The 14,686-nt window shown below is 35.4% G+C and overlaps 1 protein-coding gene across 1 annotated transcript; it reads left to right on the top strand.

Annotated features, from left to right (window-relative positions):
* Positions 1-8,762: 8,762 nt before the first annotated feature.
* Positions 8,763-12,978, top strand: LOC113688891 (tabersonine 6,7-epoxidase-like). The gene is made up of 2 exons (XM_027206711.2): positions 8,763-9,829; positions 12,161-12,978. Exons 1-2 carry the CDS (start codon positions 8,876-8,878, stop codon positions 12,791-12,793), a joined length of 1,587 nt encoding a protein of 528 aa, XP_027062512.1. The 5' UTR covers positions 8,763-8,875; the 3' UTR covers positions 12,794-12,978.
* Positions 12,979-14,686: the final 1,708 nt, after the last annotated feature.

The following is a 14,686-nucleotide window of genomic DNA, read 5'->3' as shown; positions in this document are numbered from 1 at the left end:
CCAGTAAGTGCTTTAGCTCAAAATGAGTGGTTATCCATTGGGTCGAACATATTTTGCTAAATTATCCATGCTTCAACTAATCTTACCCACCGGGTAAGGTTATGCATTTACATTGCTGCCAATTTCAACATCAAATCGGGGTCAGCTTTTTCCAATTCAAACAGGGTGTTAGTGATGGAGACAAATCAACGTGAACAAACAACATAGGTTGTTAGGATGATTGATTTGACTTGACAATCCAATGGTTGCTCAACACCTGCTCTACTCTATCAAACCCATCCTAAATAGCTGGGATGTTGGCTGCACATCAACCACATGGGTTGATTTGATGTCGAGACAATCTTTAGTTATAAAATGGTGGGACTGTGCATATGGCCTCCCCAGTTACTGATCGTAGTCATGAAGGGTTAGAGGTTGTACCTACCAAGTGCATCCAATTCAAATTTCATTGTAAGACCCCACGTGATGCATTAATTCAAAGTGTTTCCTGAGTCTCATGTTGTCCCTCTTTTCCCTAACCAGAGTGTGATCCAACAAAACTCTTGCCATCCACTCAATTTCGTACTAGTACCATGGCTCACTGAGAGGGCAACCATTTTCATAAATAACACACACTATGCTCAGTTCATACAATAGTGGCAAAAACGGAGAGAACAGAAATTGCCAATGAAGAAATCTTTAGAGGGCATACTCGTTGGGGAAACAGAGACATTCCGAAGTTGCCTGTTTGCCGTTCTTCTACTATTATGACATACTCCTGCTATCCTTTCAGCCACAAGCAACTTCGCATAAACATGGACATAATAATGGCTCATAATTTTGCTGACATGTGGGTTTTATTTGGAGCCAACTTTGATGGATGGTCCTTGGCGGAGTACTTCGACCAGAAGGGATACCGTGGTAGTGCGGTATCACAACTTCAGCTTGGGGATGATTATGAGAGATTGGAGGATGTATGATTTTTATGGAGGCTAGAGCGAGTGGATGTTAGCTTTGAAACTAGAGAGAGCTTCAACACAGCAATGGTTGTTTAGGTAACTAGGCATTGTTACAAGGAATTTCTGGAGAAAGCTATTGTGTAATGGTGATTTTTTCCCACCAAGACTTCTTCCATGGCCAGAGTCGATTAGTAGGTGATATGGCTTCTACCATTGCCTCTTATTGCAGGGGAATGGTGGCTATAACTGTTTGTTGGTTTTGAATTCATGATGACAATATTTGTGTTGGTTTTGAATTCTATGTAGTAGTAAGTGTTCCAGGTTGGTCTAAGGTGTATTTTCATTCCCTCTTTTATTTTTGTCTGCATCCCATTACGGGGGAATGGTGGCAATATCTCTTTGTTGGTTTTGAATTCTATGTAGTAGTAAATGTTTCAAGTTGGATTATTAATATATTCATTTCCCCTTTTATTTTCGCCCAATTTCAGAAGATACGAATAGCACATATTGTATGTGTGTGGCACATTTTGCATTCTGTTGAAGACCCACGACTAATCATTTTAAGGCCCTTTGCTAGGGAACCAAACTAATACATTAAAACTAAAAACTGAATGCTAAACAAAAAGCCACCACAATTGCTTTTAAAAACAAACTAATACATCAACTGGAATTCTGCAACTGCGGTTTGGCCTAATGACTACGGTTAAAATTTTAATAGTGATCACACCTTAAAAAGGATAATAGCCACAATGCACCCTATGCAGCATGCAATCAACTTCAGCTTAGACATAACCTCCGTGATTTGTTTCACTTCAGTTCGAAGCACTTCTATTTGTCCTTTGAGCATTTTGATTTCCTCTTCCTGGGCGGTCGGAACATTGGCATTGAGCCCACCATCATTGCAGTTACATGACTTAGCATACTCATCACAAAAGCCACCGAAATGTGGGCATTTGTCCTATCAAAGAAAATTAGATAGTGTTCATATTACCATGATGACTTTAAGAAAATCAAAATTTTCATCTCTAACCATCTCCTTGGGGTAGGCATAGTAAAATCTCCCAAAATTAGCATTCGATTTTTGCACAACTTTAACAATGCAAATCCTACAACATCTGCAGATCTTGGTTGGCCATTGATGGCTGCCAACTGAATCCGAGATTTGTGAAGTAGCTATGTACAAAAGGTAACTTTCTTATATGTTAGACAAATTGTATGGAAGTTTACCTGCGGCATGTGCAATAAATAGGCACATGATGGATTTTCAGTTTTCAATTGAATAAAAACTGAAAATATAATACGCGATAATTCAAAACGAAAATGTAATACAGATGCAAACTGCCAAACGCAACGCGCATTCGTGACCCATACAAAGGTTATGACAACAGAGAGGTAAAAACATGAGTAATATTGATTTAACCATTGTAGGCTTACAAAAATCACAAGTAACAAAATACAAGCCGAATGCACGTTGTTAAGAGATATTTGTGCATGGGCTTTTTCCAAAAAAGCCCAATGTCTACTTCTGACTTTTAGAGGTGTTTGTTCAGCCTATCATTGGTACAAACTGTGGGCATCGATTACCCATTTACACAAACCTTCATCTCAAAAGGGATATTGAATAACCCGGCTAACTATTGATTCACATGGACCCAGATTAAACAAAAAACAGGTGCAATAGGAGTACCACTCAATTATACATTAATGTCCATCAATCACATTATCCTCATCCCTCGATCCCTCATCACGTTCCCGTCACACAAAAACAGTCTAACCGCCATCTTCATTTGGTCTACTTCAGAATCGAGCTGAAAATTAAAGCAAAGTAATGCTAAATTCATCATACCCCAAATTTAAATTCAATAATAATAGAAAAGTATAGTATGTATATTTTCGTCAATAACTACCTCAAATGACAAATCTTCACACATGCAGTCACAATACTCCATGAATTTTAGCAAATACAGTCCACAATCACAACTGCAAATATAAAGTAGAATTACAAAATCACAGCCAGAATATAGCAAAACACACAGATTCATACAACATTACAAACTCAGTCATTCTGCTGGGAAGGACACCATCTTGGAATGTCAAAATGAAAGTCCCCCAAATTCATTGAAAAAGAACCGGCACATCCAACAAGTAAGGCTTCTTCTAGCTTTTTGCACTAAATTCGAATAGCACCATAATGCATAGTATGTAAGTTCAAAGGATCACTAATTTAACGCCAGTAAATGATTAGATATCATAAAAGTCTCAGTATTAGAGCATTCGTTCTAGTTCAAAACTTACAATGCGCATCGCCATTGCAAGTCTGGATTCATTCTCAATATACTTATATAGTGAGTCAAACAAATCAACCTGTTTTGTTGAAAAATCAATCAAACACAAGAACCAATGATTGGCAGTCCAATTCAGCGGGATGCAAATCTTCAAAAACAAAGAAAAAAATTTCTGAACCAAATAATAGCAGTTAACAAAATACAACTTTAAGGGCTGCATTACAAGAAAATAGACCTTCTCATACTCATGGATGGGGCCGTCATAGCCATCTCTTGTCAGAAAGGCAGAATACAACTCCATGCAAGTTGTTTTAGGTTTAAGGGATTCAACCTGTCACATGATCAACAACTATCAATTATTAACACACTTCATTATGTTCGGTCATTCACAATCCTTATAAAAGTATTTAGAGATATTGGTAAACAAACTATCAAACTACTTTAGAGTATATACCGAAAAATCAACCGGCAAATACCAAATCTTGTATACACCATTCATTGAGGATTTTCTTGCTTCGGTTGTCAACATCGAAGCATAGCAGGAAATCACCTACACAATTGTTTCAGCCATACAAGGCAATTTATCATATTTAATCTAAGCATTCTCCTCTATAAAAAAATAAAATCCGTGTTTTAATACCTCTGAACTTATCCATTGCCTTGGTTGAAGCGATTGCATGGCATCCCTTGATGCCATATGAGACATTATGTGAACAATCACAGTACTTGACATTTCCAACAATAACATCAGTATACAAAATAGCAGAAGCTTTATATAACACACATGGACTTTCAAATACACAAAAACACTAGAGGCTCAGTAACAAACTAACGTGTTGGGTAGCTTGGTGTTCATAATATATTCATAAACTTTTCACCTCATGTTATTACCCGGTTCCACAGTGACTGCATTATTTGCCTGGACATTCACAAAACTAATGTATAAATAAACATGTGAAATTAACAGTGTAACAAAAAAAAATGGAGGTAAGATTTGGGCCTACACTCAAGGTATATATATAGTTATACCTCCATGCTACGGTTGCCCTTTGCGGTTGTTGGACTGGGAGCCATACCCGTTCTAGCTTTAAACTGAATGCAATGTTTAAAGTTAAATTATGGATCTATAAACCTATACACATTGTCAAAAATCTATTAAACCAAATTAGATACCTGATTCGGAGTGCCACTTTTGGGCTGGCTTTGTATTCTAATCATGGCCCCCATTTGATATGGACTTAGCCTACTGCCATCATATTTGGTAATGTATTTTCCATCCTCATCGTTACATTGCATGTTTTCTCCTTTGTTGGTTGAGCATTCTACGGTGGCTTTTTCAGTTTTTTTTTCCAAAATTTGATCCAACTTCCCCACCTAGTGCACATAGTCTCGCTTTAGTGGCTCGCTTTAGGGTATCTGCGCAACTAGGGGGCTTATGCCTCTTTCCCTTAAGTGGTGAAGTGATTGCATCTTCACTATCAATAACCCATCGATTAGAATTGCTAGTCGGTTGTTTATTCTTACATGGAGTCCTTGGGTTGAAGCTATTGGGAGTTGATGTAACTTCATCATTGGTTACGATTTTATTTGGATACCCTATTTTATGCAGCTGCTGCCCTTTCAATTCTTCACTTCTTCGAACAATTGCAGCAAGTACTTCTAGCTGAATTTCACATAATGTTTTTTCCAACCTGCATACTACGAATTCAAGCGACTCTTGTCTTTTCCTCAGCTGCATAATATCGCCCTTAAGCTCGCGCAAGATTCCACGTAGCTATGTTTGCTCTTTAAAATAGTATTCTGATGCCCTCACATTTTTATCACATTCTCGATCTTCTACTATTACCTCTGCCTACAACAATTCCATAAACATATTCACAAATTAGTGAATGTTAGATTGCTTTACTTTATTAATCTTAAATGAAATTACCTCTGCTCCACTAAAGACGCCGGCTGATCGAAGATGAGATATTCTTATTATAAACTCAGTCTGATCCCATTCACCAATTCTCGGAGTGGACCTAAAGCATATCGGAACAAAATTCCCTCCTTTTAGGTGTACATGTTCCAAATAATGCATCTGCAATTTAAAACATATTAAATGTAAAATTGTACATGCGATTTTCTACTTTTATCAACTTTACACTAACTAAGAGTTGATCTTACTATTAAGAACACCACATAGCCTCCCACATCTGATCTGTGCACAGCCACCTTTAATTCAACTCCCTTAATTAGTCCGTCAATAACGTATTTCGCCCAATTTACCTTCCTCAAATCCTCCATATTTCCTAGAACATGAATTAGTGACCTATGCACCCCATAAGTTGTAGGATTCAAAAACTTACCTATCATATACAACATAAATTTCACCATAAACTCCTTTTCCCAACTTTCTAGACTCAGCAGACTCCTACAAATATTTGCTAGTCCTATATGTCCCCCCACAATCTCTATATTCAGCTCCTTTTCCATGCTCCTATCCATCACTAGCTTGTTATCAATCAAATCAATTCCTTCATTTCTTAGCCCTAGGACAAACTCCACATCTTTCGGATAGACTGTTAATTTAACTCCATGAACATTTAGTGAACTATCTTTTGGATCAAAATTTTTCACCAACCATGACATTAGCTCCTCATTTATATCAAACTGTTTAAGTTCTAGTAGTGATCCCAATCCCATGGATTCCACAGCAATAATCTGATTCATGTTCAATGAATCAATCACCTCGCGTACCATGTGCGTTGAGCAAATGCTCCTATACCTCATCTATAACAAGAGTAAAAACAAAAAATTTACATTTCGATACACTACCAACAAATTTATTTCAGCACTACATCACATATTTGCTTAACTAATTACCGGTTCATTCATCCATTTGGCTTCTCTATTAACGTCAATGTGGTCTGTCAGATCAGCTAATGGCATGATGCTGTTATGGTTGACTCCATAAAATTCATTCCTTTCTTGTATGTATTCCATCTCATCACTGGCCTCCCTGTGTTTTCACATTGAATTCATCATTATTCCCATGATACTACTACTATCGAAAAGGTTCACCCATTATACTAATCTGCTCTTATATATATATATATATATATATGTAAATGAAATATACAAAACTATTGCTTGTAGCTTATAGTTGGGAATAATTTTCTTCTCGGGACTTCATCGAAAAGTTGGAAATTTTGAACTACAGACTATACGCGACTTATTTTTCCAACTTCATTCCTTACCATGTAATTGAGTTACCAAAACCAGCATTTGTTCTAAATTGGACATCTGAACTATTTTGTTATGTAAATTTCCTCTTAAGTGACAATCACAAAACAATATACGTCTTCAAAGAAATGCACAACGCCGCTCTGTGTGTCCCTTCCCCTCCTTTCCCGAGCTTCCCCTCAATTTCATTTTTCACATCTTCTTATTTTTTTTTTTTCAAGATTTTGCCCAAATTCATGTGCGTATATGCTTTCTAAATTGGACATCTGAACTATTTTGTTATGTAAATTTCCTCTTAAGTGACAATCACAAAACAATATACGTCTTCAAAGAAATACACAATGCCGCTCCGTGTGTCCCTTCCCCTCCTCTCCCGGGTTTCCCCTCAATTTCATTTTTCACATCTTCTTATTTTTTTCAAGATTTTGCCCAAATTCATGTGCGTATATGCTTATCCCAACTAACTATTACGAAGCTATCATCTATTGCTTATACATCAATAATAATTTCAAGGTAATCATACCTATTTTCTACAACAATCAAGTCATTACCCAACAGATTTTAGGGTTTTTCAATGATCAAAATTTCATACGTACCTGATGTTTCTACTGCTAGAACACTTCCACTCATTCTCTATGACAGATGATACGCTGCTCATTGTGCTCATTTTTTGTTTTGATTCTAGTTTCAGCACCGTTTGTACACCCACGCCCTTCCTCTTCTCTTAGCTGCTTTTTGCTTCTATACTACACTTTCCTTCTCGTACTCCTAATTCCATAGATCTGCCGGTTTTTATGCCACTCATCCCATTGTCTCGTCTCTTCCGTTGCAAATCTGTTGAAGTTTATCTCCTTTACAGACGGAAAGATAATACGTTAGCTGTTTGCAAGTTCGACTAATACTGTTACAAAAGCACTTTGCTCGTGTAGGTATATTAGTGCCCGTTGCCCGTTTTTTGTACCCCTTCTTTCTTTCTTTATTATCTGCTGAGATTGTACGAAAGTGATGTGACAAGTGACTGTTTTGACAGCCAATTTTGTTAGTCTAATAACATTTTTGTGGTAAAAACCACTCTCAACATACTGTATAACTATCCACAAAACCATATTTGATCCGTTTAATAGACCCAGGATTTGGTGCATTTTTGTATCTCTAATGCTGCTGAGTTTTAGTTTCTTAGACTGATCAATAAAGGTCCTTATCTTAAAGTTGAGAAACTTGTTGCTTGGGAATGTCCTTCTAATAGACCCAAGTATTTGGTGCATTTTTGTATCTCTAATGCTGCTCAGTGCATTCTTCAATTACTTACTTCTTGTTCTGATAACCATTTATTAGCCCCATTAATTAATGATTGTAGGGTCTTGCTTAGCCAAAAACCACATGTGCAAGTCAGGCATATGTCCGTGAGGCAAATCACTGTGCTGACATGCTAGCAAAGGAGGGAACTAGAATTGATAGGGTTTTTGGCTTGTTCAACCAGATTCCCCATTTCCTTAAAAGCTACTCCCTCTCTTTTTTTATAACTGACGTTTAAGGTTTTGCACACCAATTAAGAAAAGTTTTTCATTGCTTAAATCTGTACACTACTTTCCTTTTGTACTCTTATTAATTACTAGGGTTGTTACAAAGAGAGAAGCAATAATTACTAGGAGTAGTAATTAAGAGCCCTATATTGGAAAAGAGAGATAAAAGGATAAAATTGTGAAAAAAATAATTAATACTGTATGGGGATAATAAAATGACAGGTAAAAGTACACTGGAGCAAATTTCTTAAACGTCAGTTATAAAAAAAGGGAGGGAGTACTTGTTTAGAGGATACTAGAAGAGTTTGCTTTCCTCAGATGATTGTAACAAACTCTATTTAATTTAATGCATTTCATTATTGTACCAAAAAAAAAAAACAAGTTGTTTCGTACATAAAAGCTAGTAAAGTTGACTTGAATACAACGGTTGGTTTTCAAGGACTTGGCTTATCTTTAGTAGATTTTCTCTCCATTTCTCACATCATTTAAATGCATGACACGAATTTTTATTTATTAACAAGGGTAAGAATTAGCTAAATTAAAATAATCATGTTCCTTTTTAATAATCGAAAACATGTCATATATATTTAGATGTGTACTATGAAAAATAGAGAGAAAATCCACTACAGAGGAGTCAAATCCGATTATTTCCTCCTGATAACCATTCAAATATATTTTGACAAAAAAAAAAAAAAACCATCACATATCAAGTTTGTAGGTAAGCTTTGCGGCTTGGAATACTAATGATGGACCATCTAGGATTACATCAGAGCAGCTTTTTTGACGGATTGAATATTTACAAGCCAGAATGAAACAAACCTTGGACGGACATTTCCATTAAATCAACCGATGAAGACAGAGCACCAGACACTAAAAAATTATCTGCCCTGCCAAATTCTATAAAATGGATGCTTCACTAAGCCAAAAACATCCCTTTGCAGTTTTCTACCTCCAGCCTGCAATGGAGGTCATTCTTTTCCTTTTGGCTTTCCTACTCTTCTATTTCATGGTAGCCAAAATTCTTAAAAGTCCCTCGAGAAATAAATCAAGATTGAGGCTTCCCCCGGGGCCTAACCCACTGCCTATCATAGGAAATATGCATCAACTTTTTGGCTCCCCATTCCATCACTTGCTCAGAGACTTGGCCAAAAAGTATGGACCGTTGATGCACCTAAAGCTTGGTGAAACTCCTACCATCATCGTCACTTCCCCGGAAATGGCCAAAGAGATTTATAGAACAAACGATGTCATATTTGCTTCAAGACCCTCTCATCATGTCACATTCAAGATTTTTTCCTACAATCATAACGATATTATCTTTTCTCCCTATGGAAGTTATTGGAGACAACTTCGAAGAATTTGCACCATGGAAGTTCTTAGTCCAAAACGCGTGCAAACTTTCAAAGCAATTAGGGAAGATGAAGTTTTTGATCTCATCAAATCGATCTCTTTGCAAAAGGGATCGAGCATCAATCTAAGCAGAAGGATTTTCTCTCTCAGTTATAGCATCACAAGCCTGGCAGCCTTTGGGAAAAGAAGCAAAGACACAGAAAGATTCTTAAAGTTCGTAGATGAAATCAATGGGCTGGCATCAGAGTTCTGCTTCGCCGACATGTATCCTTCAGCCAAGTTCCTTCAAGCGATGAGTCTAATTAGATTAAGATATAAGAAAGTACACAATCAAATTGATGAAATACTGGCAGATATTCTCAACGAGCATAGAGGGAAGATCCAAGAATCAAAACAGGAAGGGGAACAAGGTGGTAAGGAGGATATTGTTGATGTTCTTCTCAATATTCAGAAACGTGGGGACTTTGAACCTCAGCTAACTGATACAAACATCAAAGCGGTGATCCTGGTAAGAGAAACTCAAACAACTCACTAGTTTTTTCAGCTTTGCACCATGACAAAATTTTTCTAGTTGTTTCTAGGATTAAAGAGAAAAAACATGGATATTCTGCATTATTTTTTTGTGAATTGATTTGTCTCTTGACTTTGGGGGATGGTAACTATTTAGTTGATAAGACAACGAAGCATAACTCAATTATTAAGATGCTTCAATTATCCCATAAAAAAAATTTATATGACAAATTGATAGACAATCCTTAAGGTATCCATAGGAGTGTGTGTTTGTACTTTAGAAGCAAATAGCCAACTTTAGAAGAAAAAAAAGAAAAAGAAAGAAAGAAAGGCCGAAAAACAAAAAACCATTTAAATTCATGCATGTCCAATGACGAAATTCAAAAGTGGTAGAGTGTATTCTAATTAATTTCGATTTTTGAACAGAAAGTGCAAAAACTTGAATAGCATCAAAAAACACCTCCAACAAACTTTTAGCCTTGTAAAGTATGATGATGGGCTGTATCTAGACACTTGAATCTCTGAGATTCCAGAAATTGCATAGTTGCAGAAGAGCAATCACATTAATAATATAGGAATTAGTCCCAGAATTCAACTTAGCTTGCAGCGGTAATAATGAAATTCTTGATTCATTTTCAAATCCTTTCTCTTTTTTTTCCCTTCCCTTTATAAGGCTCAGATTCTCCCTTAAAAAAAAAAGGAAAAAGTAATACAAGAATTGTCAAGATTAAAATGGCCCCAATATTATCATAATTAATTATTTGAAGCCTGAAAATTATCAAACAGCAAAGAAAAAAAAAACAGTCGTCTCCCTGCCCCATTGTTGGAAGGAAAAGCACGAAGTTCACGCCAAAGAAAAGTGACAAAAAGGTCGACCTCAACCGCTTTCACCTCTGAGTGTAATAATCATTCTGTCAATATAGTGCTACATTTATAGTACCAATAAATCCCAATAAATGAATTTGGAGCTGCTGAACCTGAAGGGCCTTAATGCACTTGCGTTAAAAAATGTACTGAGAGTGACATAAAGTTGTCAGGTGAGAGAATAGGGCTGTTTTGATACAAGTTACCTACAAATCCGGTTAAAAGAAAACATTGAAAAATAAAAAAAAAAAATATCTAAATTTCCTAACAAGTTCGCATACAAAAAGTGACCGTAAAATCACATATTTCTCAACGATAGATACAAATATGAAAATATTTAAAAATCAATACAGTGAGTCATCCTTTAATTTGTTTTTGTCACTCAATCGTATGCTTGCTGTTAATATAAAAGATTTTTTTTTTAAGAATTCATCTTCTCCCTTGCTCTCAGTATCCTTCCCCCCTCCCTCTCCCCATCCCCATAGTTCCTCTCTTTTGCCATACATACAAGTCAAACATGACAAACACACTGAGTTATCTACACAAATATAACGTAGATTCAATGCTTCTTGGGTATTTATTTGTTGATTGGATCATTTTTGTATATTTTTTTTAAAGATTTGATGCTAAATCTTGAGGATTTGAAAATTGGATTTTGCAAGTTCTAGTTGCTATGTTATGATTATTAAGCTTTGTTTTGGTGTCTTCAACATTGTTTTAAAGAAGTTAATTGGAAGCTCCAAGGACAGGGTGAGTGTCGAGTGATGAATTTATTTTGGCATATCTTCGAGTATGAGAAAAGCCTATAGCAAGAGGCAATCCCTAGAAGGTTTCAAAATTTCAATTCAAGATTTCAATTGTAACCTTTGCTTTTGTATCATCAAAGGGTTCAAATTGAAAAAGATGAGTCCATAATTATAATTCAGAGTATGTTATAAAACACTTTTTATCGATTGGTATCCACTTCTTAACTTCAAGTAAATATTCATTTATTTTTTTTCAATTGCATATTAGCATAATATTGGGTGTTGGGTTTGGTAATTTCACACCTAAATCTTGTTCAGAAATTGCCTTAAATAGAATAGAAAATAATTTTTCACAATTTCTATGGGTCAACATCACTACATATTCGGTCAATACCAATAAATTATTAAATATTAATACAAAATTGAAAGAACGAAATTCATAAGTTTTTTCTTAAGTTGAAAGATTAAAAATTTAGAAGGATAAATACCAAAACTCCAACAACCTCGATTGTGATCACATACCATAATTCATAGTCGCCACATGATGGTTCCAAGAGAGCACGCTAGATTTATTCATCCAAATTAAGGAACCCCAAAATAATCAAATGTTACAAGTTTAATTTCAAGTTATTTATTCGTCAAGCATCGATTGACGAATTCATTCAGAAATCTGAAAGCAGAAAGCGTCAGCTGATAAAATATTCCTATTTATGTTTCAGGATGTTTTTAGTGCTGGTAGTGAGACTTCATCAACAGCTATCGAGTGGGCAATTTCTGAGATGATTAGAAATCCAGAAACAATGAAAAGGGCACAATATGAGGTAAGAAATTTCTACAACGACAGAGGAAATGTTGATGAATCACGCCTTCATGAGCTCAAATATTTGCATGCAATCATCAAAGAGGCCTTGAGGCTGCACCCAAGTGCTCCACTTTTGTTGCCAAGAGAGTGTGATCAGGAATGCAAAATCAATGGTTATGACATACCAGCCAAGGCACAAATAATTGTGAATGCATGGGCAATTAGTAGAGATCCATTGTACTGGAGTGAAGCTGAGAAATTTAATCCTTCGAGATTTCTTGATTCTGAAATTGATTATAAAGGGAATAATTTTGAATACATCCCATTTGGTGCTGGAAGAAGGATTTGTCCAGGCATATCATATTCTCAAGCAGTAGTTCAGCTTGTTCTTGCACAACTGTTGTTCCACTTTGATTGGAAGCTCCCTGGCGATCTGAAACCAGAAGAATTGGACATGGCTGATAAGCTTGGCGTGACAATTAGGCGAAAAAATGATCTCCACTTGATTCCAATTCCTTACCCTGGTTCTTGTTTGATAAAGGATAACTAGCCTTTACAGGGTTGCCTCTGAATTATGCTAATGCTTGTCATCCCAGTTTTGAAACTGTAGAACTTTACCTTGATGATGTACCTAAAGCAAAGCTTTTTTAAAAACTTTCTGTACTCTAAAACTGCCATGTTCCTGCCTCAACAATGCTCGCCCCACTACGTGAATTTACTAAGATGTTAGCGATACTTTTAGTCTCATCATTTTTTCTTATTTTCTTGGCGGGCAAATTACGCACAGGAAAGAATTTAAATCAGATCCCCAGCTGCAGTCAAACATCCTTTATTATATATCTGTTCCGTGGATAAGTTACAATCACTCCTTACTGTTTCCTTCTGCAGAAAGATGGTATATCTCCCATTTAACCAATCAAAGAATGACTAGATATATGAATAACGTCTGCATTCTCTATTTCCCACCTTTTTTTTGCATGAAGGTTAGATTTTCTTTTAAAGATATCCATGACTAAAACACTATGAAAAGACTTTACTAGGAAGTTAGTGTTAGTGAAAAATTTTTTACAGAAAAAGAAGTGTAAATCAGATCACATCTCTAGTCCATATTCAGATTAGGGTCAAATTGTCGTAATATCCTTCACCTTTGTTATGGTGGATGAGTTACATCTCTCATTTTGTTTCCTATGCAGAAAAGTCGTGCTTCCCATTCGACCGATCAAAGGATGACGAGTTATGGGCGGCAGTCATCGTTTCCAGCCTCTTCTTGATGAATGTAGAATTTTGGCCTTGTTTGGCACCGACATCAAAGAAAAGATTGACCATGAAAGAGAAACCGAAAGAGGAGAAACAGTAGACTGACACCGACATCAAAGAATTTTGGGCCTGAATTTACCCAGTAATAATAATAAAATGAATTTTTGCCCTGAACACTTGTCACGCTCCATTGCGCCCAAAATATCATCAGACTATGGAGCATGAATTAATTTAGTGATAAATTAGGAAGCCTCCCTTAAAATTTTTGACAATTTCTCTTAGTTCTCTTGAAATTTTAAAAATTACACATATCTCTCTTACCATTTAAAATAACAATACTATTCTTAAATATTTTAATAAAACTTCTTTCTTTGGTATGCTTATACCCAGAATGAGTTTTAAAATTATTTTTTCGTTCTTTTTCCTCCTTATTCCTCTTTTTTATTTTTCGCCAACAAATCTATAGAACTACCACTATTGTTTCTAACTTCTGTCGTAACCAAATATCGAGATAGTGATTTTTTGATGAGTTAAATCCATATGTAATTCAATGTTTTTTCTAATATTTGTTTTCTATTTTTCTGGATATCAAAATCAATAATAAATACAAATACAAATGTCCCAAAATTATTACTAAACTATGGTAATCCTACTACTTGAAAAATTCATAAATTCTAAAAGAATTATTTCAACACTTTCTTCTTTATCCTATAAATCTAAATCCACAATAAAATACCATCAAAAGTATCCTATCATAGTGATAAAATTATTATTCTAGCTGTTTATCAAATAGTAGCTATGGTTATGAAAAATTTGGCATATTTTTCTTATAATTGTGCTAGATAATCTTACAATTATATAGGGAAGTAAATTAAACTCATTACATGGAGCATTTTAAGGTAATTATTTAAAAAATTTACCAAGTTAATATTATTTTAAGGATTGGTCATTAAAATTATCAAATCAAGAGAGGTAGGTTTAAATTTACAAATTTTAGGAGAGCTCAATGAAATTGTTAGAAATCTCAGGAGAGGTTTCTAAAATTATTCCATTAATTTAATTGTCACTTTTGTTTCCTTGTATATAAAAAGGCCATTCTTTTTCAGTTTCTTATTATTGAATTTGTCGAACATGATTTTATTTCGGACCCTCTGGCAGCTCCAAATAGGGCTCACTCACTGGCATA

This window comes from Coffea arabica, chromosome 5c (assembly GCF_036785885.1).
Source record: "Coffea arabica cultivar ET-39 chromosome 5c, Coffea Arabica ET-39 HiFi, whole genome shotgun sequence".
Taxonomy (NCBI): domain Eukaryota; kingdom Viridiplantae; phylum Streptophyta; class Magnoliopsida; order Gentianales; family Rubiaceae; genus Coffea; species Coffea arabica.
Note: the sequence above shows the minus strand (reverse complement) of the source record. Positions and strands in the feature narration are given on the sequence as shown.

What these genes read in the sequence shown, in the direction of transcription:
- LOC113688891 (XM_027206711.2), top strand. Translation starts at nt 8,876, where the DNA reads ATGGATGCTTCACTAAGCCAAAAACATCCCTTTGCAGTTTTCTACCTC. An exon ending in ACATCAAAGCGGTGATCCTG is followed by an intron (nt 9,830 to 12,160) that starts GTAAGAGAAACT and finishes TTTATGTTTCAG; the next exon opens with GATGTTTTTAGTGCTGGTAG.